The 22,723-nt window shown below is 52.9% G+C and overlaps 2 protein-coding genes across 5 annotated transcripts in view; one reads left to right on the top strand and one right to left on the bottom strand.

The window, feature by feature from the left end:
* CCL25 (C-C motif chemokine ligand 25) overlaps window positions 1–1,259 on the top strand; it is a 28,277-nt gene extending 27,018 nt beyond the window's left edge. For 3 of the 4 annotated variants that reach the window (XM_055429888.2, XM_055429883.2, XM_055429887.2), the window contains 3 exons: window positions 32–168; window positions 501–620; window positions 886–1,259. In XM_055429888.2, the coding sequence (XP_055285863.1) occupies window positions 32–168; window positions 501–620; window positions 886–896 (268 nt within the window). In that variant the 3' untranslated portion in view covers window positions 897–1,259. The remainder of the gene's footprint in view (window positions 1–31; window positions 169–500; window positions 621–885) is intronic. The other variant, XM_055429884.2, reaches the window with a different exon arrangement.
* Window positions 1,260–3,127: 1,868 nt separating this feature from the next.
* Window positions 3,128–22,723, bottom strand: part of FBN3 (fibrillin 3) — a 123,242-nt gene continuing 103,646 nt past the window's right edge. Inside the window, 16 exon segments of the mRNA XM_088839315.1 lie at window positions 3,128–4,100; window positions 6,417–6,567; window positions 7,063–7,297; window positions 9,212–9,331; window positions 9,421–9,549; window positions 16,116–16,232; window positions 16,404–16,526; window positions 17,057–17,182; window positions 17,992–18,198; window positions 19,284–19,409; window positions 19,569–19,703; window positions 20,499–20,621; window positions 20,751–20,870; window positions 21,562–21,687; window positions 21,912–21,977; window positions 22,155–22,307. Coding sequence (XP_088695441.1) covers window positions 3,768–4,100; window positions 6,417–6,567; window positions 7,063–7,297; window positions 9,212–9,331; window positions 9,421–9,549; window positions 16,116–16,232; window positions 16,404–16,526; window positions 17,057–17,182; window positions 17,992–18,198; window positions 19,284–19,409; window positions 19,569–19,703; window positions 20,499–20,621; window positions 20,751–20,870; window positions 21,562–21,687; window positions 21,912–21,977; window positions 22,155–22,307 — 2,390 coding nt within the window. The 3' untranslated portion in view covers window positions 3,128–3,767.

Raw genomic sequence — 22,723 nt, 5'->3', positions numbered from 1 at the left:
CATCCTCACCTGGGCATCCCCATCCCTGCAGATTCTTCTTACCCCAGAAAAACAAGATGGTGTGCGGGAAGCCAGGGGCCAGGTGGGTTCAGGCTGGGATGAAGATTTTGGATGCCCGGAAAAAGGGCCAGTTAAAGCACCACCACGGCACCCGGAGAAACTTCCAAGGTGGGTGAGACCCCAGGCCAGCATCTAAGAAGTCCATTCTCCCAGCTTTGGTCCCTGAACTTCTCAACCCTCGAAGGCGGGAACGACAGCCAAGTCCCTGACAGCTGCCTCCACCCCAAGGAGAGCCAGGGGCGGATGAATGGGAAGCTGAGGGAATGTGCAGCGTTTTAAGTCAAGACACTTTGAATAGCTAGAGATAGAAAACTTCAAGAAAATAGGAAACTCATTGGCTCAAATAACCAGCCAACATGAGGCTTCAGGTTGGGGTGGATCCAGGTGCTCAAAATGTATAAATAAATGTATATTTTTCTATTTCTCTTGCCTTCTGACAGTCCCTCACTCTGGGGTGAAGAAATTGAGCCCTGGAACCTCAACACTTCCATTGTCGAGGTTTGGCGGCCCCACCAGAAACAACAAGAGGAAAACTTCCCTCCTGTCCACTGCTAATCCAGGTCGACTTTTGGTCACGTGATCACCCCTCCCCTCCTGCCTCCGTCCCACCCCAACTTCCGCCCCATCACTGCTGCAGAGGAATGAGCTCTCTGATCAGCCTCACAGATTCACTTGGGTGGGTCCTAGGGGGCTGATCATTACCCTGCCCCTGTCCAGAGGGGCTTCGGCAGGGTAATGAAATGCCAGGCATGTGAACCAAAAGCTGCAGGGCCCCCGTACTCCACTCCAGTCCTCCTCACCCGCCCACCCCTCTGATCCCTCCAGCAGGATCGTGAGCCCACACTACTCCAGATCTGCCCACTCAAAATGGGCTGGACCTCTCTCTGCCACAGTCGTCACTCTGCAGCCTTGACTGCCCCAGCCCCTCTGTCCTTCAGGGCAAATCTCAACCCCCTGTACCAGAGGCTGCACCAGGTCCCTCCCTGCCACCTCCTGCTCCTCCAGCGACTGGAACCAGGGAGCCCTGTTACTTCAAGCCCTGTGCCTGCTCAGACACTAGAGTCACGCCTGCCTGGGTAACCATTCTCGGAAAGAACCATCGCGATCGTTGCCTGCCTGCAAGGACACACTTACCCGCATCCCTCTGGGTCCTTGCAGAGCTTCAGTTCTCTCCCAGGACATACTTCTAAAACTTTTAAATAAACCGTTGGTGGGATGCCATGCTTGTCTATGTCACCTTTCATTATGGGGTGCGAACCTCCAGCCTGTGTTGAAACCCACACGATGCCCTCTGACCACAGGATCTGTGCTCTTAGGCTGGGAAGGCCAAGCACTGGTATGAGTGACTGCAGGCTCTGTATGAGTCCAGCCTTGTGCTTCCCAGTGGCGGCCTTGAGCAGATCACCCTTTCTTCCTTTCTCATCACTGGGGTCACCATGTTTGCTCTGCCCAGACCCCTGGGCTGTAGTGAGACTGGGTGATGGACAGAGAAGTTCTCTGCACGCTCTGATGGGACCCAGATGCTCCTGATAAGTCAGGTGGGCCAGGACTGGAATAAGTACAGAGCCCTGTAGCCAGGCACTAGTGACCGCTCTGCAGAAGGCAGAGCCACGCACTGGGGTCCTGGGTCTCTCACCCAGACTTGAGCCACCCAACTGTGCGGCCTTCATTTCCACCATGACTGAGAATGTTCCAGATGAGACCCAAATGTACCATCCCTTGAGGACAATAAGGGGTCGGGGGCCAGGGTGCAGACTTGGTGGAATGTCCCAGTCCCACTACACTGTGTGGGTGCCCGCAGTAGGTTCCACAAACTCCCGAAGCTTGGGTCTCCCTGCTATAAAACGGAGGTGGGGTCTATGGGTCTATGGGGCCACAGAGTCAGACATGACTGAAGTGACTTAGCAGCAGCATAAGTGTAACAGGGAAGAACCTTTTGTATCTTATTTCAAGTTAATCAGTAAAGGGATGTTGCCTATAAGCTTAATTATACATAATGGCCCATCTCTGGAAACGCTTTTTCCCAGGTAATGAGCTGCTGCTGCTGCTGCTGCTAAGTCACTTCAGTCGTGTCCGACTCTGTGTGACCCCATAGACGGAAGCCCACCAGGCTCCCCCATCCCTGGGATTCTCCAGGCAAGAACACTGGAGTGGGTTGCCATTTCCTTCTCCAATGTGTGAAAGTGAAAAGTGAAAGTGAAGTCGTTCAGTCGTGTCCGACCCTTAGCGACCCCACGGACTGCAGCCTACCAGGCTCCTCCATCCATGGGATTTTCTAGGCAAGAGTACTGGAGTGGCTTGCCATTGCCTCCTCCGAGGTAATGAGCACAAACCTAAAATACCTTTGATTAGCTTACAGGAGGCATCCAGGCCAGGCCCACCTGTGAATGACTGCAGGAAGGAAGAAATTAACACGTCCCCTCCCCTCTGGAGGCTGACCAGAACCAGGAAATTGGTTTGACTTCACACCCTCCCCTTTTAGTATAAAAGAAGCCTGGATTCAACTCAGGCAAGACATTCCTTTGGGGCACAAGTCCACCATCATCTCAGTTTGCTGGCTCTCTGAATAAAGTCGCTGTTCTTTGCCCCAACAACTCATCTCCCGATTTATCAGCCTGTCATGCAGTGAGCAGTGCGCAAGCTCAGACTCAGTAGGAAGGACCGAATGGGTCAATAATTGTAAAATGCTTAGAATGGTGCCTGGTGTAGTATGTCATCTGGGCTCGTCAGTCATTATTATCAGTGATGGTAAACCCACGAGAGAACCAGTGGTTAGCACTGCAGCCTGACTTTGTGCCAAAACTCCCAGGTCTGAAGTTGGCAGAACCTACCTGCATTCTGGGATGATGCCCCAAGATGCAGCATTGGTCTTCACCCATCTCACCTACACCCTTCCTCCTCGGAACTCGGGGCAGAAGCTCATGCTTCCCAAAGCTGCTGCCCTCCTGGTCCCCTCCTCGTAAGCCCTGCCTGGCCCTGCCAAGAACAGCCTCTACTGCCAGAACTTGCCAAGGGACATACTTAACCCAAAATAACTTTATTGTTTCTCTGCTTCTGATATGAAAGTATCCTCAGAACCTTAGCCCAGCTCTCCGTGGGGATAATGAACATGGTTGCACATCAGTGACTGGCTGGGGCCCTGCAGGCTCTTCTGCTGGAAGGGATGAACCCTAGGCCCACCCCAACCACCTATTCCCATGTCCTCCAGAGCCCCTGGGGGCGAGCTCCCCCTGCAGTGCAGAGTTTCAGCCTGAGATTGACCAGATACAGTGAAACCCAGGGCCTTCCTGGACCCTGGCTGTAGAAGTGGAGGGGGCATGCAGCTGTGGCTGCCAGCTGTCTCCAGGAAAGTGTCGGGGCCCCTCGGGTAGAGGCTGGACTTGCTTGAGGTCAGAGGATAGCACTTCACTCTTCCTGAGTTTTGGGGTTCCACCTGGTCGGCCATTGATGCAGAGGATCGAACCCTCCCGCCTTCCAAATCTCCCACCTCTGGAGAGGAGGACCACATGGGGACCCTGGGGCCCACTGAGTTCAGGGCTTGTCACTAGGGTCTCCCGGGGTGGGGGGTCATAGCAAACAGAGTGACATCAGTTTCCCCAAAACCCCATGGAAGGAGGCAGGGGTGGGGCAATGCCCAGGTGGTGAGTCTGAAAATCAGACTGCAGGGGGGTGCCTGGGGCCAGGTGGGAGGTGTGGGAACCCCCTGATTACAGCAGCTGCAACTGCACTTTCAGCCGCAAGGCTCGGCCCCCCGGCCGCCCCTCTGGCTGGGTGCCCCAGGGCTCGGTCACACTCACAACCTCCAGCTGGTAGGTGCCAGGCCCTGGCTTCCGGCGCCCCAGCTGTAGGGAGCTGAGACCATGAAGGTGATGCATGCGGAAGAAGCCTCTTTCGTTGCCACGGGCGATAACGTAGCGGACGTGGCCCCCCAGGCTCTCCAGCGCTGGCCTCAGCTCTAGGATGTGCTGGGCTTGGCCCAGACAGGAGAGGTTCAGTCCCAAGGTCAGCGGAGCCTCCGTGTCAAGGCTGGCCAGGCTTGCCTGGGGAGAAAGACCGGGTGGATGATGGCAGGGGCTCGGAGAAATCAGAATGCGGGGGTATGGGGGGAGGCAGGGGGCCAAGAGATTTTCAGCCAATCTCTAAAGTGGAGTAAAAAACGGATCACTCAATGCCCTTGACTCCTGTCTAGCCCTCCACCCACAAGGCTAATGGTCAGCTTGGGCTGTAGACAGAGGGTGAAGGTGGAGGCTGGTTCCCAGGTGGAAAGCAAAGAGGGGAGGCAGGCTGACTTCAGACCTCTTGCTTCAACCGAGGGACCTTATTTGGATCCCTGCCAGTCTGGATGGAAGAAATAGAGGATTCCCTGTCAGATACCCAGACCAAAGAATTTATGCTTTCCAACTGTGGTGCTGGAAAAGACTCTTGAGAGTCCCTTGAATTGCAAGGATATCAAACCAGTCAATCCTAAAGGAAATCAACCCATGAATACTCATTGGAAGAACTGATGCTGAAGCTCCAATACTTTGGCCACCTGATGTGAAGAGCCAACTCATTGGAAAAGTCTCTGATGCTGGGGAAGATTGAGGGCAGAAGAAGAAGAGTAAGACAGAGGATGATAGTTGGATGGCATCACTGACTCAATGGACACGAGTTTGAGCAAACTCCAGGAGATAGTGAAGGACAGGGAAGCCCGGCGTGCTGCAGTTCATGGGGTTGCAGAGAGTCAGATAGGACTTGACAACTGAACAACAACCCAGACCGGGAGGCAGTCTGATGGCATCAGGCCCCAAAATGCTAAGGTCACTCAAAGGTGGTCTGGGGTGGCTAGAGTGAGGACCATGCGCATTGCAGCAAGAGCCAGCCCCAGACACACAGTGGCAGAAACACAGAGGAGCCAGACAGAGGAGCTGCCCAGTATCGTTCCAGTTCCGGAGGCCCGCTGCACTTCCTGCATCTGGGCTCTCTGAGAGCCCCGCTGTGTGCAGATGACAAAACCCTCTTTATTTGAGCTCCTCTGAATGCTTCCTGGCCCTGGCAGCCAGACAGGACCCCTGAATAAGCCAGCAAACCTCAATGGGAGGCTGACCCTGGCTGGGTGACGTGTCCAATCCAACAGGAGGTTATCTGTGTTTTCGTCTCCTTTGCTCTGGGCAGAGCTGTGTGTTCTGCCTAATTTACATGCTGATGGGGTGTTTTGCTGTTGCCTGAAAGTGAAAACTATTCCTGTCCTTGCCCCCCCCTTCCCCCGCCTTTCAGTTCCAGAGATTTAGCCCTTCACCAGGAGTGCTGCTAGACATGTACTCTTAATGACACCTGCTGGCAATCATGGGTATTGCAGGCAAAACCACAAGACCCAGCCTGCTTCTGCCTGGATCTGCTTAGGTCCATGCTAGGAGCCCTGACAACCACTCCAATCACTCTTACTGAGTTCGAAGGGCTGGTGAAACAGTGGCAAACCTGAGACACTGGGCCTTATCCCTGTGAAGCTTACAAAAATAATGGCAACAAAGGCAATATACCCACATGGTTTTTCCCAGAAAGGGGAAAACAACAACTAGAATGAAAAGAAAAGCAAAGGAAGTGCTTAGAGCAGCACATGTATCCAGCAGGTGCTCAACAAATGCTTAGCTTTCAGATGCCTTAGAGGGGATGGTGGCAAGACTAGCCAGAATTGGCCTCAGGGACTGTTCAGCTGAAGGACAAGCAAGCTGAATCTGTGACAAAAACATCCTCCCCACACAAGCTGGTGGGGTCAGGGCCGTGGCTGGAGTGGCCCCAGGAGACAGAGGGGCTAAACTGCAGAACTGCTCTGCTGGTCTTGAGAGTGTAGTGGGGAGGGAGGAGAGACCCTTGCACTTTCCAGAGACAGGGAGGGTACAGGAGGCCTGGGTATAGTTCCAGGAGCATCATGGGTGCTGGAAAGAGGAGCAGAGGGTCTGAAGGAGGGGGAGGGAAGAAGGGGTTAAGTTGGCTGTTTTGAGGGTGCTTAAACCCAGAGGGACTCTGAGAGAGGGCTGTCCCAGCCAGGCGGTGACAGGTGACAAGTCCCAGGGCATAGGGAGGTTTGGGGGCTCAAGGCATTTCTTCTGCATCCAAGTGCCATGGAAAGCATCCCTGGGAGGTATCACACCCAGGGTCTGTGTGGGAGGGGTCTGACTTGTCACTGGGAGCAAGTTGGGGTGTTGAGGGGCCTGTGTCCCCCAGAGAGCTCCCAAGGGGAAACCTCGGGCTGAGAAAGTACAGGAAGATGCAGGCAAGCACCATGACACGGGGGACAGCTGTGACCTGGAGTCTGTGCTCCTCATCTCTGCCCGTCCCCTGGCTGCTCCCCACGCCCAGCGCACCCCCCATGGCACCTGGTGGTCCCCACGGGTGCTGCGCCGTGGCCGGTCACGAGAGGGTTGGCCGTTGATCTTGCATTCGTAGCAGGCTTCGGGCGAGAGTGGCTCCCCCTCCTCTGGGGCATCCTGGGATCCGGGGCTGAAGCCCAGGCCAGAGACACAGTGCCTGGGCCAGGACAGGGGGCAGGTGAGTCAGGCTGGTGGGACCTCTCCAGCCACCACCCCAACACTCCATTTGGAGCCACGCTGCCCATGGGGACGAGGATGAGTGTGCCAGTGCAGCTTTGCATGCACCTACATGTGTGCATGCATCCCTTGATTTACGTGGGTGTGTGTGTGAGCCTGCATGTACCCTGTCAACATGGGCTTGCACACATGTGCACACTGGGATACAGGAAAGCACAAGGGTACCCAGGCATGTTGGCATAGGTGTAAGCCCTGTGCAAACTCGAGTATGTTAGCACTGAGCACATGAAGGTATACAGGACAATGACACACTACAGTGGGGTGTGAGCTTGCGTGTGCACACCCACAGGTGTTCTTGGGCCTCAGCACCATTTCTCAGCATACATGTATACACATGCCTGCATGTGGGCCTGCAAGTGTGTGTGCACTCCCGGGGTATGGGAGGCTCTGGGTTCACTCCATTCAAGCCCCTCACCCTTGCCCAGCCCGGAAGTAGCCTAGAGGGCAGCCACACAGGAAGCCACCGGGGGTGTTGGCACAGCTGTAGCTGCAGGGGCTGCTCCGAGCCGCACACTCGTCCACGTCCTGGCAGCCCCTAAGGGCCTGGTCAAAGTCGAAGCCCGAGGGGCAGACACAGCGGAAGCCGCCCAGCGTGTTGTGGCAGGAGGCACTGCCGCAGGCCGAGGGTGACAGGACACACTCGTTCTCATCTGTGGATGGGGAGGGGGAGAGAGGGCAGGAGTAGGGGGGCAGGGGGACCACCTTCATATCTCCTGAGCCCTCCACCTGCATTGCTCCCGTCCCCATGAAGCAACTCCAGCTCCTTCTTCAAGCCCAAGACCAATGTCAAAACCTCCATCGGGGGTTTCCCTGGTGGGTCAGTGGTAAAGAATTTGCCTGCCTGTGCAGGGGATACAGGTTCAATCCCTGATCCAGGAAGATCCCATATATGGCTGAGTAACTAAACCCGCGTGCCACAGCTACTGAGCCTATGTGCTCTAGAGCCCCAGAACTGCAACTACTGAGCCCATGTGCTGCAACTATCAAAGCCTGCAGGCCTTAGAGCCCATGCTCTGCAACAAGAGAAGCCCCTGCAACGAGAACCCACTCATTGCAACTAGAGAAAAGTCTGCACAGCAATGAATATCCATCACAGCCATAAATAAATAAATAAAGCCATTAAAAAACAAAACAAAAAAACCTCCATCAAGCTCCCTGTGAGTCTTTGGACTAGGTCTGTCGGCCCCTCTACTTCACCTCCCCACCCCGAATCCCGTGATTCTCCTTTGAAGCATTTCTCAAAACTTTCCAGGAATCCTAGGGACTGCCTGGTGAACTGGTGGTTAAGACTCTATGCTTCCACTACAGGGGCATGGGTTTGATCCCTGGTTGGGGAACTAAGATCCCAAATGCTGTGCAGTGTGGCCAGAAAAAAGAGAAAAAAAGTCCCAAACCAAAAAACTTCCCAGGAATTCCTAAATGGTGGGATGTTCTTAGAATAAGATATCCCCTCTTGGCACTACTGTCGTTTGAGGCCATTTCATTCTCTGTGTTGGGGGGCTGTCCACCCACTAAAACCCAGGAGCACCCAGCGCCCAGTTGTGACCATCAAAAGTATCTCCAAGACACTTCAAAATGGCACCTGGTTGAGAACCACTGATGTAATTGATCCCTGTCTCCCCCTCGAGACTGGACAATGGGTGGGCAGCAATGGAGTCTGATCTCAGCTCACTTCTGCATCCTCAGGGCCTGAATAAGGCAGGTACTGGGTAAACCATTGCCAAAGGAATGAATAAGTATGCAGAGCAGGAGACAGGCTGAGAAACGGGGACTGGCCAACAAGGCGATGACCTGTGGGCTCCCAGGGGACAACAAACACGAGACAGGACAAAAGATGGAGAACTTGGCTGAGGACCCACCAGGAGGGGCAGGAGGAGGAGCCAGCGAGAAGGCAGTGCTGGAGATAGTGGCAGGACAGAGAAAGCCGAGTCACAGTGGATGGAGAGTCTGGGAGGGGCAGACGGTGATACCCAGAGCAGAGGAGGCGGAAGACAAAGGCCAAGGAAAGGTGATGGAGAGGTCGCAGGAGAGTGGTCCCCACGTGGGTAGAATGTGAAGGCTAGACTGCAGGGGAGAAAGAAGACGAGAGCTGAAGATGAGGCTGTCATTAGGAGCAGTCATTAGGAGCAGCAAAGAACAGTGTGAAGTGAGGAAGGCTAGAGGGAAGGCAGAAGACTAGTCCCTCAAACTCAGGGCGTCTGCAACAGGTACGACAAAAGATGTAGCATACACACACCCATTTCCATTGCCACATCCATAGCAGACATCACTAATCAATCCCAGCACACTTTCTCAGTGATCACAGGCACATCTCAGACTCTCTGCTAAGCTCTCCAGACTATCACTCCTGGAGAAATGAGTACCACTCTGCCACACTGGCTCTGCAGACCCCTGACTCCCTAGTCTCCCCAGCAGCAGGGAACTCAACTAACTTCTAGATCAGCTCATCAGACCTTTAGGTAGTGTCACTTATCACAGCATCCTGCCCTGGGAGTGGTTCCCAGTCACCAAGTTTGGACAGATTCTGGTCGGGGGTCAGCTTCCTCCCAGGCCCCCCCACTCACCTACACACTGGCTCCACTGGGAATGTGGGGTGAAGCCCTGGGGGCAGCTGCAGCGATAGCCTCCCAGCTCGTTCTGACAGCCATGCTTGCAGCGATGAGGCCCATTGCATTCATCCACGTCTGTGAGATGGAGAAAGAGGACAAGAGGCTGGTCAGGCAGCCCCCATGGCCATCCCCGAGGCCTAGACCTCATCCAAGCCCAGTTCTACCTTTGCAGCCATGACCGGAGCTGTCCAGGGTGAAGCCTTGATAGCACTCACAGCTGAAGCTGCCTGGGGCATTGTGGCAGCGCCCACGGGTACCACATGGGCCAGGCTGGGCCAAGCACTCGTCATTGTCTGCAGAGGATAGAGAACAGGCAGGGCCACCTGGTGGTAGGGGCACCATGATGCCAGGCCTACCACCTGATTAACTGTTCCAGACACACCTTAACCTCTCTGAGGCCTCAGTTTCCCCCACTGTGAAAGGAGATCCAGAACAGTGCCCACTTCACAGAAACGTCACAAACATTTGCGATAACACACAGCTAGGACTTCGTTTGACTCTCTACCACCTCAACGCTGTGTAACTTGGGGCAACTGACTTGCCCTCTCCGTGCCTAAGCTTTACCAGCTGTAGTGTAGAGATGATAATATCTACCTCATTGTGTTTATAAGACTTAAATTAACCTAATCACATGAAACACTGGGACAGTGCTCAACATGAAATTAACAAAGACCCTTTTCCTTCTCTGGGAAAATGACCTGGGGTAACCACTGCACCCTGTCCTCGTGGAAACCTGAAAGTTGTGGGATATCAGCCAGAGTCACGGACTGAATGTATGTGCGTTCCCACCCGCCTCCGCCACCACCACCAAATCCCCATGTTGAAACCCTAACCCCCAGAGTGATGGTATTAGAAGGCAAGACCTTTGGGTGGTGATTAGGGTTAGATAAGGTCATGAGGGTGGGGCCCTCATGATGGGATTGGTGCCCTTGTAAGAGACATCAGAGGGATTACTCCTGTTCTCTCTCCCCCATGTGAGGAAGGCAGCTGTCTGCAAGCCAGGAAGAGCCTCACCTCAACAGGTTCTTAATCTCAGATTTCCAGCCTCCAGAGCCAGCAATATATATCTGCTTTTAAAGCCACCCTGTCTATGATACTTTGTCATGGCAGCCTGAGCCAAGACAACCCAGTTACCAGGCAACATTGCCATGGTGGTCATGACCCACAGTGGTAAATTGCACTGGGACTAGGATTGTGCAGAATGAACCACACATTTCTTGCTGCTGCTGCTGCTAAGTCACTTCAGTCGTGTTAGGGGAATCCTAATTTGGGCTTCCTTGAGTTTGGAGATTCTTTTATTATTTAAAACTTTTTTTAATTAAAAAATATATATTTTTGGCCACACCATGTGGCATGTGAGATCTTAAATTCCTCAATCAGGGATTGAACCCACACTCCTGTGGTGGAAGCACAGAGTCTGAAGCACTGGACTGCCAGGGAAGTCCTTACTTTTTAAATTTTTTAAAATTTATCTTTTCAAATGGAGTTAATTTACAATGTTGTGTTAGCTTTTTGTATACAGCAAAGTGATTCAGTTATATATATTTATATATATTTTTTCATATTCTTTGTCATTATGGCTTAATTATAGGATATTGAATATCCTATGCTATACAGTAGGACCTTGATGTTTATCTATTCTCTGCACTAAATTTGCATTTGCTAATCGGACACGACTGAGCGACTGAACTGAACTGAACTGAACTGAATCCCAAACTCCCCGTCAATCTCTCCCTACCCCGTTCTCCTTGGGTACCACAAATCTGTTCTCTATGTTTGAAAGCCTGTTTCTATTTTGTAGATAAGCTCACTTATGCCATATTTTAGATTCTGCATGTTAAGTGATGTGATATGGTATATGCCTTTCTCTGTCTGACTTCACTTAGCATGACAGTCTCTAGGTCCATTCATGTTGCTGCAAATGGCATTATTTCATTCTTTTTTATGGCTGAGTAGTATTCATATATATATATATATATATATATATATGTAGCACATCTTCATTGAGTATGAAGATTCTCGACACCAGGCACATCCCTGTGGGAACCTAGAAGCTCTCTTGGGTACAGGAGGAATTGGGTCTTCTAAGCCACTGTGGATGCTGATTGCAGCCATGAAATTAAAAGATGCTTACTCCTTGAAAGGAAAGTTATGACCAACCTAGATAGCATATTAAAAAGCAGAGACATTACTTTGCCTACAAAGGTCCGTCTAGTCAAGGCTATGGTTTTCTCAGTGGTCATGTATAGATGTGAGAGTTGGACTGTGAAGAAAGCTGATCACCGAAGAATTGATGCTTTTGAACTGTGGTGTTGGAGAAGACTCTTGAGAGTCCCTTGGACTGCAAGGAGATCCAACCAGTCCATTCTAAAGGAGATCAATCCTGGGTGTTCATTGGAAGGACTGATGCTGAAGCTGAAACTCCAATACTTCGGCCACCTCATGCGACGAGTTGACTCACTGGAAAAGACTCTGATGCTGGGAGGGATTGGGGGTGGGAGGAGACGGGGACGACAGAGAATGAGATGGCTGGATGGCATCACCAACTCGATGGACATGAGTTTGAGTGAACTCCGGGAGTTGGTGATGGACAGGGAGGCCTGGCGTGCTGTGATTCATGGGGTTGCAAAGAGTCGGACACGACTGAGCGACTGAACTGAACTGAACTGAAGCCTTTGTGTGCACATACGTACAGCTGCACACACACAGATGCCACGTTAAGTGTGCTCACCTTAGGAAGGAGGGAAAGTGACTGAACAACAGCAGAAGAAGGGGAATGCCTGTCATTTCATGGCTGGACATGCTCACTCCTTTACCAGAGATGCACACGGCTCACCTCCTTCAAAACTGTGCTCAAATTTCCTCTTTCAATGAGGCTTGTCATTAATTCTGTTTTAAAATTTCAGGCCTCTAGTGATTCCTCTTCTGGGTATGTTTATCCAAAGAAAATGAAAACACTAACTCGAAAAGATATCCACAGCCCCATGATCGTTGCAGCATTATTCAGAATAGCCAAGACCTGAAACAACCTAAGTGTCCAAAGACAGATGAAAAAAGAAAAATGTGTTACATAGGTACAATGGAATATTATTCAACTATAAAAAAGGAGATCCTGCTGTTCATGATAACATGGTTGGTTGGACCTTGTGAGTATTTTGCTAAGATGAAATCAGTTGGACAGAGAAAGACAAATGCCATATGATCCCACTTATACATGGAATCTAAAAACAAAATAAGAAAGCCAAGCTCACAGATACAGAGAATAAACTCGTGGTTGTTAGAGAAGGGTTTTGGGGGGCTGAATGAAAGGCGTTAAGGGGGTCATAGGTACAAACTTCCAGTTAAAAATAAATCATGGGATGTAATGTACAGCATGGTGACTGTGGTTAGTAATACTACAATGAATGAAATAATGCCGCTTGAAGCAACACGGATGGACCTAGAGATTGTCATACTAAGTGAAGTAAGTCAGACTGAGAAACACAAATATCATGTGACATCACTTATTATATTCTTTGCAACCAAAGATGGAGAAGCTGTATACAGTTAGCGAAAACAAGACCAGGAGCTGACTGTGGCTCAGATCATGAACTCCTTATTGCGAAGTTCAGACTTAAATTGAAGAAAGTAGGGAAAACCACTAGACCATTCAGATATGACCTCAATCAAATCCCTTATGATTATGCAGTGGAAGTGAGAAATAGATTTAAGGGACTAGATCTGATTGATAGAGTGCCTGATGAACTCTGGACGGAGGTTCGTGACATTGTACAGGAGACAGGGACCAAGACCATCCCCATGGAAAAGAAATGCAAAAGAGCGAAATGGCTGTCTGAGGAGGCCTTACAAATAGCTGTAAAAAGAAGAGAGGCGAAAAGCAAAGGAGAAAAGGAAAGATATAAGCATCTGAATGCAGAGTTCCAAAGAATAGCAAGGAGAGATAAGAAAGCCTTCCTCAGTGATCAATGCAAAGAAATAGAGGAAAACAACAGAATAGGAAAAACAAGAGACCTCTTCAAGAAAATTAGAGATTCCAAGGGGAACTTTTCATGCAAAGATGGGCTCGATAAAGGACAGAAATGGTATGGACCTAACAGAAGCAGAAGATATTAAGAAGAGGTGGCAGGAATACACAGAAGAACTGTACAAAAAAGATCTTCACGACCAAGATAATCACGATAACGTGATCACTGACCTAGAGCCAGACATCTTGGAATGTGAAGTCAAGTGGGCCTTAGAAAGCATCACTACGAACAAAGCTAGTGGTGGTGATGGAATTCCAGTTGAGCTATTTCAAGTCTTGAAAGATGATGCTGTGAAAGTGCTGCACTCAATATGCCAGCAGATTTGGAAAACTCAGCAGTGGCCACAGGACTGGAAGAGGTCAGTCTTCATTCCAATCCCAAAGAAAGGCAATGCCAAAGAATGCTCAAACTACCGCACAATTGCACTCATCTCACACGCTAGTAAAGTCATGCTCAAAATTCTCCAAGCCAGGCTTCAGCAGTATGTAAACCGTGAACTCCCAGATGTTCAAGCAGGTTTTAGAAAAGGCAGAGGCACCAGAGATCAAATTGCCAACATCCGCTGGATCATGGAGAAAGCAAGAGAGTTTCAGAAAAACATCTATTTCTGCTTCATTGACTATGCCAAAGCCTTTGACTGTGTGGATCACAATAAACTGTGGAACATTCTGAAAGAGATGGGAATCCCAGACCACCTGACCTGCCTCTTGAGAAACCTGTATGCAGGTCAGGAAGCAACAGTTAGAACCGGTCATGGAACAACAGACTGGTTCCAAATAGGAAAAGGAGTGCGTCAAGGTTGTATATTGTCACCTTGCTTATTTAACTTATATGCAGAGTACATCATGAGGAACGCTGGGCTGGAAGAAGCACAAGCTGGAATCAAGATTGCTGGGAGAAATATCAATAACCTCAGATATGCAGATGACACTACCCTTATGGCAGAAAGTGAAGAGGAACTCAAAAGCCTCTTGATGAAAGTGAAAGAGGAGAGTGAAAAGGTTGGCTTGAAGCTCAACATTCAGAAAACAAAGATCATGGCATCTGGTCCCATCACTTCATGGGAAATAGATGGAAAAACAGTGGAAACAGTGTCAGACTTTGTTTTTTTGGGCTCCAAAATCACTGCAGATGCTGATTGCAGCCATGAAATTAAAAGACGCTTGCTCCTTGGAAGGAAAGTTATGACCAACCTTGATAGTATATTAAAAAGCAGAGACATTACTTTGCCGACCAAGGTCCGTCTAGTCAAGGCAATGGTTTTTCCCGTGGTCATGTATGGATGTGAGAGTTGGACTGTGAAGAAAGCTGATCGCCGAAGAATCGATGCTTTTGAACTGTGGTGTTGGAGAAGACTCTTGAGAGTCCCTTATACTGCAAGGAGATCCAACCAGTCCATTCTAAAGGAGATCAATCCTGGATGTTCATTGGAGGGACTGATGCTAAAGCTGAAACTCCAATACTCTGGCCACCTCATGAGACGAGTTGACTCACTGGAAAAGACTCTGATGCTGGGAAAGGTTGGGGGCGGGAGGAGAAGGGGACGACGGAGAATGAGATGGCTGGATGGCATCACCGACTCTGTGGACATGAGTTTGAGTGTACTCCGGGAGTTGGTGATGGACAGGGAGGCCTGGCGTGCTGTGATTCATGGGGTCGCGGAGAGTCGGACACGACTGAGCGACTGAACTGAACTGATATGAACTTATTTATAAAACAGAAACAGACTCACAGACACAGTAAAAATATGTATGGTTACCGAAGGGGAAAAGGCAATGGGGAGGGATGCATTAGTAGGAGTTTGAAATTAATATACACACCCTACTATATAAAATACATAACCAACAAGGACCTACTAAATATTCACAAGGAAGTCTACTAAATATTCTGTAATAACCTACATGGGAAAAGAACATGAAAAAGAATAGATACGTGTATACATACACATGTGGTGGCTCAGTGGTAAGTAAGCCACCTGCCAATGCAGGAGATGCAGGTTCAACCCCTGGGTTGGGACAGAAACAGCAGAAGGAAATGACAACCCACCCTAGTACTCTTGCCTGGGAAATTCCATGGACAGAGGAGCTTGGTGGGCTATAATCCATGGGGTCACAAACGAGTCGGACACAACTTAGCGACTTAACCACCCTATGTATAACTGAATCATGTCCTGTACCCTCAGGGTCTAGAACAGGATGAAGCAAATTGCTTCTGTAAAGGACCAGGTAGCAAACATCATTTACCCTGTTGCAACTACTAGGCTCTGCTGTTGTAGCAAAAGCAGCCACAGACAATATGTAAATGAATGTGCATGGCTGTGTGCCAATAAAACTTTATTGACAAAAGCAAGCAGGGGGCTGGGCTTGACCTGGGGGCTGGAGTCTGCTGATTTCTAGAGCCCTGCCTAGTACAGAGGTGTTCAGTATCTGTTAGCTGAGTTCATGGAAGCCCAAACAAAGCCACCTGTACTGGGCTCAGCCCTTGGGGGAGATCTGGTTCACCCAGGTCACAAGACATTAAGATGTGATGGGTGTGGTCTGTATAAGCCCCTTGGCTTTTAGGAGCACCCTGGAGAAGCCCTAAGGGATAGACTCAGCAGGTCAGAGGTGAGGGTAGGTGTCCTGGGCCAAGGTCAGAGAGACTCCTGAGGGTGGCCTCCTAGGTTCCTAGGGCGAGGAAGAAGACTGAGGTCCAGACACCACCAGGATGCAAACAGTGACAGAACAAGGACTTTGATCACCCCTGGGTCCCTGACATCTGGCCCACACTGTGCCTTTGCTTCTTATCTGGTGAAGGCTGGGGTAGTGCTGCCAGGGAGGGCTGAGGGGACTCACCAAAGCAGGCCTGGTGGCGCTGGGTGAAGCCGGGGGGACAGCGGCAGGTGAAGGCACCGATGGTGTTGACGCAGAAGAACTGGCAGTTGTGCTGCCTGGAGGAGCACTCATCCAGGTCTGTGACACAGAGGGTCCTGGTGGGCTCAGGGCAGGGCCTGCTGGGGCTGGGGGCTTCCCAGGGGAGACACCCTGGAGACGGAAGCTGAACCCATGCAGCAGGAGGGGGAGCCCCTGGGGAGGACAGGGACAGGGCCCCATGGGGCGTGGGTGTGGGAAGAGGGATGTCACCTCGACAGAGCCTGCCATTCTCCTCCAGCAGGTAGCCACGGGGGCAGGCGCACAGGAAGCTGCCCTCAGTGTTTTTGCAGAGGAAGGGACATGGAGTGGGGGCCTGGCTGCACTCATCCACATCTAGAGGGGACACAGCACTCAGAAGGGTCAGACATTCCTGGGGGCTCAGGGGCAGGAGTCTCCACCCAGGCCCAGTTGAGGCCTCTTTCTCAGACCCTAGACAACCAGAATCTGTGGGCTTACCCAAGGAACCAGCATTTTTTTCTGCAAAAAAGCCAGAGAGTAAATATATTTGGCTTTGTGGTCTTAATTCCAACTACTCAACTCTGCTTTTGTAGCAGGGAAAACAGCCACAGAGTGTGAGGAGACAAACAGGCGTGGCCGTGTGACAATAAAACTTTATTCACAAAACAAGCAGCGGGCTGGGTTCAGCCTTTGGGCAGGAGTTTGCTGACCCTGAATTAGACGAACCCCTGCTACACAATGTAATTGAAAATCTTAGGATGCACCAAATAACAGAAGGAAAGCAGCCCAAATTTGTGGGGTGGAGGAAAGAAACACAGCTGCTTTGCTTTCTGGACTTGGTTTTCTCATGGAAGCATGTGCCAGGTGCTATAAGGAGAGGCTCAGGGGAGGGGGCGGGGGCTCACCTAGGCAGGCTGTGGCAGTGGTGTCAGGCGCGTACCCGACCTGGCAGTGGCAACGGAAGGAGCCAAGGCTATTGATGCATTCACCGTGAGGGCACAGGTGAGGGAGCACACGGCACTCATCCACATCTGAGGACAAGCAGGGCTTGGCTGGGGCTACCCACCTCGGTCACCGGGACACGCCACCTCCCTCGGGGCCACCAGCACTCTCCTGGGAGGTAAGGCCAGCCCTTGCTTCCCCTCCCTGCACCCCGGAGCTGGAGACCCAGCCCCTGTGATCCCCACACTCAGGCTTATGAAGCTCCTCCTACTGGACACTGAGAACCCTGAGGGTGGGGGACACACAGCCTGACCAGCGACACCCCATCAGAACACCCCAGACACATACATGGAGGCAGGGACGGACATGCCAGTCACCTGCTCAGACACTTCTACAGAATCACAAGGACACACACTCATGGGTTCCTCTGGGTCAGACACGCACACTCGCTCACACACGTGCCCATCCTCACAGACGCTTATCGGAATCCTGAACCAGCTCACTCCTCATCCACTTTCTGGTGTGAACTCCCCACCCAGCCCCACACTCACCAGCAAACGCACACACACATGCTAACAAGCTCGCACACACACACAACAGCTCACATGCTCAACCAGCTTGCACTCATAGGAGATGCACACCAGCTCACACTCTCACACACTAAGGAGCCTCCACACACCCAGAACAAAGGACACACACACACACACACATACATACACACTTTGGTTCACATACCTGCTCACCCATCCACCCAAGTTCACACACACACACCCACAGAGCGACGAATGGGCTGTGATTCACACTGGTCCACCCACCCGCCGGCACAGAGATGCATACACACCAGTTCACACACACTAACACTGGCCGCAGCAGACACACGACAGTGAACACTACCCACCTCGGCCGTCGGCAGTATAGCCCGAGCCATGGGGGCACAGCTGCCGGTGGGCAGACGTGCCGGGTAGCGGACAGTGCTCGCAGCCGGCGCCCCAGCCGCGGCCACCCGCGCAGCAGCACTCGGCCCTGGTGACCGCCTCGCCCCTGCTGGACTGAGCCTGGCACGTGGCCTGCAGCACCTCAGAGAAGCAGGGCCCCTGCCGGATGTCTGGGGAGAGCAGGTGGAGATGACGTGCGGGAGGAAAAGCTGTCCTTCCAGGTTCCCCTTCCCCAAGGGCATCGGCGGTGCTGAGAATCGACATGTAGGTTCCAGCATCTCCGACCCGACTGCGCATGTCCACTGGGTGGCGGCTTCTAAACTGCGGTCGTCCAGCACTGTGTTTTTTCCCCCCAACTTTGGGTGCATTATGCAGCATGGAAGATCTTAGTTCCCCGACCAGGGATCAAACCCTAGCTCCTTGCAGTGGGAGCGTGGAGTTTTAACCAGGGAAGCCTGCCCGCCCCCTTCTCGCCCTGGTCTAGCACTGTGAAACGCCCTCTGGCGGCTGGGGCTGGACTATGGTAGAACCTATAGACCCCAAATCCGAGGGGTACCCCCTGGGCTGTAGATGAGGGCGGCTTCCTGAGGTCAAAGGGCCACACCCCTCTGGCCGCAGGGAGAACGGATGGTCAAGGGGTAGCGTGGAGGCAAAAGGTCGTGGCCTCCAGGACAGACAGTGGGGCCAGAGCAGAGAGGTGATGTCCACGGAGGTGAGGAGGGGGTCATCCGATTACTTAGGGAGGCTGGCTTAGGGGTCTGGGTGGGAAGCAGGGCATCGCTGAGATGGGGTTCAGGGATCAGGTACTGAACTTGTTCTGGGGTGAGCTGCATCTGGGGGGCGTGGAGGCTGGGGTGGTACAGGAGGCAGCTGGATACTCCCCTTTGGCCTGAAGCTGAGGGGTGGAGACTGTGCTCCAGGAGAAGAGTGTGGCGAGAAAAGGCGACAAGGACACTGGGAACCAGGACAGATAAGTCGCCTGGACACCTGTACCACTGGGTCGCTCTCCAGGTTTAGCCCCATGAAGTGGTGAACTTTGGAAGGGCCTCTTCCTGGGTGTGATGATAGGGCAGCAGGGACATGCTCTCATCTTTCGGGGGGGCGGTGGTGACTGAAGGGACGAAGGGAAACTGGGGGCGTGCAATGAACACATGTGTCTAGACTGACTGGGTAACCCCCTTGGTGCCCCCGACCCTGTTCCCGCCTCGGGGAACTCCCAGGTGGTGGTGCCACACTGGGACTTTGTCACACTCACCCTGGCACTCGGTGAGGCTGGGGCGGGGCTGGTAGCCCTCATCACAGTCGCAGTGGAAGCTCCCCACGCTGTTGATGCAGCGGCCGTTGGCACAGGGGCTGGGCTGGGCACGGCATTCATCATCATCTGAGGCGGGAGGGATGAGGCAGGCCAGCGGGGAGGCGGGGAGGCCAGAGTCCCCCGAGCTGGCCTCCACCTCCAGGGTCCATGTCTGCCTGCCCATGTGCCCTCTGGCTTTGAACTCTCTTGTCTATGGTGGGATGGGATGGGGAAGCCCTTCTGTACCTGTGCAGCCCTCCCCAGAGCCCGGCTGGGGCCTCATGCCTGGGGGGCAGGTGCAGGCGAAGGTGCCAATGAGGTTCTTGCACAGCATGCCCCGGGTGTGGCAGTCTTGCTCACCGTCTGCACACTCGTCCACATCTGTGGGTGACCATGGATCGATGGTGCTCATGGCTCAGCTCCAGGCTGTGAAAATCTGGACTCTCCAACCCTCCAGTGGCCTCCCAGAGAGGTCCCTGAAGCACTGCCCAGTGCCTGTTCCTCCCCCACCCGTCCCAGACTTCCTGGGAAGTCAAGTGCGAGGGGATGGTCAGGACTGCCCCAAACACTTGCATCCCCTGCCCACATCAGGGTCTCTGAATCTGTATGACCTTCACCATGGTCCCTGGAACATTGACCCTGAAACAGCCCTTGAGGGACCAAGTCCCAGGCCAGGGTTTCTACCCTCTACACTATGGACATTTGGGACTCGAAAATTCTTTGTGGTGGGAGGCTGCTCTGTCCAGTGTAGGATACTGAACAGCAACTTTGGCCACTCGATGCCTGTAGCAACCCCCAGCTCTATTCAACTGTGACAATAAAAAGTGTCTCCAAACATTTCCACATGTCCCCAGGGGGGAAGGGAACAGTCACTGTCCCCACTGTGCTAGCCCATTCAGGGCATGTCCAGTCACCACCAGAGAGGCCTCCGGAGCCAGAGTCCTGTTCTGTTAGACTGAGGAGACGCTCCCCTCTCATAAAAATAAAGGCAGAACCACCCCTCACAAAAGAGGACCCATTGCACCTGCCCTTGCCTCAGCTCTCCTGTCACTTTATCACTTAGTACTCATCCCCACTCCTGGAGGCACAGCTCTTATTTCTTCATTTTCTCTGGGGACCGAGGTATGGAGCGCCCCAGCGCCCCGTCCATCCGCCGCCTGCCTGCGCGGGTCCTACCTCGGCACATGGCCCCATCCTCTCGTAACGCATAGCCGACTGGGCAGGTGCACACGTAGGAGCCCTCGGTGTTGTGGCAGCGGAAGGCGCAGAGCAGGGGGTTCAGGGAGCACTCATCAATGTCTGGAAAGACCAGTGGAGGTGCCGGATGGGTGGGGTCTGCCTGAAAGACCTCCTCTCCCTTTCTCAGGTCAGCGCAACCCTCTGCAGCCTCCATTTCACAGGCCCGGGTCTGGGCAGGCTGAGCCTTACCTTCGCAGGTCATCATGGGACCAGGTTCGAAGCCGTCTGCACAGGCACATTCGAAGCCTCCTATGACATTGGTGCAGGTGCCTTCTCCACAGGGGTGCCCGATGGAGCACTCATCTGTGTCTGCGGTGGGGAGGTAAGGGGGTGGTCAGGGCCTTCAGGGAGCCCCCACCCTTGACATGATCCTGTCTGCCTCCTGCTGAGTGTCTACAGACTGGACAGGGCTAGATCTGCTGCACCTTTAGGGCTGGCCTCGGGGCAGAGGCACGCAGCAAGTGAATAAGTGAATATGTGAATGAGGGACTTCCTGGTGGCCCGGTGGCTAAGACCGCAATCCCAATGCAGAGGACCCGGGTTCCACGCCTGGTCAGGAAACTAGATCCCACATGCCACAAGTGAGTTCACACGCTAAAACTAAAGATCCCGCACGTGGCCACAAAGAGTTCACACACCGTAACTAAGATCCCGCTTGCCACAACTAAAAGCTGATGCAGGCAATTAAATATTAAAAACAAATAAATAGTAAAAGCTTTAAAAATAGGTGAATGAGCAAGTGAGGCAGTGCGTGAACGAGCAAGAGAGTAAGTGAACGAATGAGCGAATGAGTCCGCGTGAGAACGTGTGAATGAGTGAATAAGTGAATCTCTGCAATGCACGCACGCACGAGTGAGTGAGCAAGGGAGCACTGCTGAGATGGACAGGTGGGCAGGCAGGGTGACAGGGGCTGAGAGGCGGGATGCTCCCTTGGGTGGCACATGCCCTCCCCAGCGCCTTCCTTTCCTGGGAAGCAAGCTGGGATGGGCGAGTCCCTCACCCACGCAGCTGACACCCGTGAAGTCCAGGCTGTAACCAAAGGGACACTCGCAGCGGAATGAGCCATCGGTGTTGACGCAAAGGCCATTCGTGCAGACGCCAGGGGTCTCCGCACACTCGTTGACATCTGCAAGCGGCAGGGGTTGCAGGCCTCTGTCACGCCCTGGCCACAATCAGGGTCTCTTCCTTCCCTTCAAGGAGGTGGGGGGGGGGTGTGTGTCCAGGGCCACCCATGGGTCAAGGAGGGAACCTGAGACTGGGGAAGCAGGGGAGAGCTCAGACAGGGCTGGGCAGGAATGCAGGGGGCTGCTGTGGCCTCAGGGGCTCTCAGCACGTGGGTGAGAAGCTCACCTTCCCTGGAGTCATCTGGGCCTGGGACTGCCCCGTGGCCAAAGGGACACAGCTCCTGAAAGGCGACTGGACACCAAGAGGGGAAGGGAGGTGAGGGTCTGTGGCCAGGTGCAGTCCGCAGCATCCCCTGTGTGTGGGGAAGGCTGGAGGGAGAATGGAAGGAGAGCAGACAGGCGAGGGGCAGCGGGCACGGAGGGGGCAGGCAGGAAGGACCAGGGGAGACTGGGCAGGGGGGGCCCTCACCACTGCCTTCTTGGGGACACAGCTCGCAGGGGTCATTCCAGCCCTCGCCGGGCCTCTGGCTGCAACAGCACCGGGCCTTGGTGGTGTTGAAAGCTTTGGGTACTGAGCACTTTCCGGCCTCGAAATGGGTGAAGCAGAAACTCTGCCGTGTGTCTGTGGGGGTGATTCCCCAGGGAAACTGCTAGAAGGGCCAGCCACCCCCAGTTCTTGTGAATGGGGTGGTCCTGACCCTACCAACAGCCAATCAGAACAGTTCAGGATCACTCCATGGTGACTGGTTCAGGGACGAACATGTGACCCACCCTGGGCCAGTGAGGGTCAGTCCTGGGGCTTTTGCTGAGAATCCTTTCCAGCAACACCCCACATTCACAGCTGTGGGAGTCATCCCAAGTTGGCAGAATGGTCAAATCTAGCCACGTAATTCTTTGATCAGAATCCCCTTTTTGGAGAGGCAAAGCAACTCATTCCAAAGAGCCAGAGGACCCCAGACTTCAGACCCCAAATTCTCATTACTGATGTCCATTCCCTAGCCTGAGCCTTCACTGACATGATTCGGCTTTACAGACAGA

This window comes from Moschus berezovskii, chromosome 8, assembly GCF_049115385.1.
Source record: "Moschus berezovskii isolate FMDL1 chromosome 8, NW_MosBer_1.0, whole genome shotgun sequence".
Classification (NCBI taxonomy): Eukaryota; Metazoa; Chordata; class Mammalia; order Artiodactyla; family Moschidae; genus Moschus; species Moschus berezovskii.
Note: the sequence above shows the minus strand (reverse complement) of the source record. Positions and strands in the feature narration are given on the sequence as shown.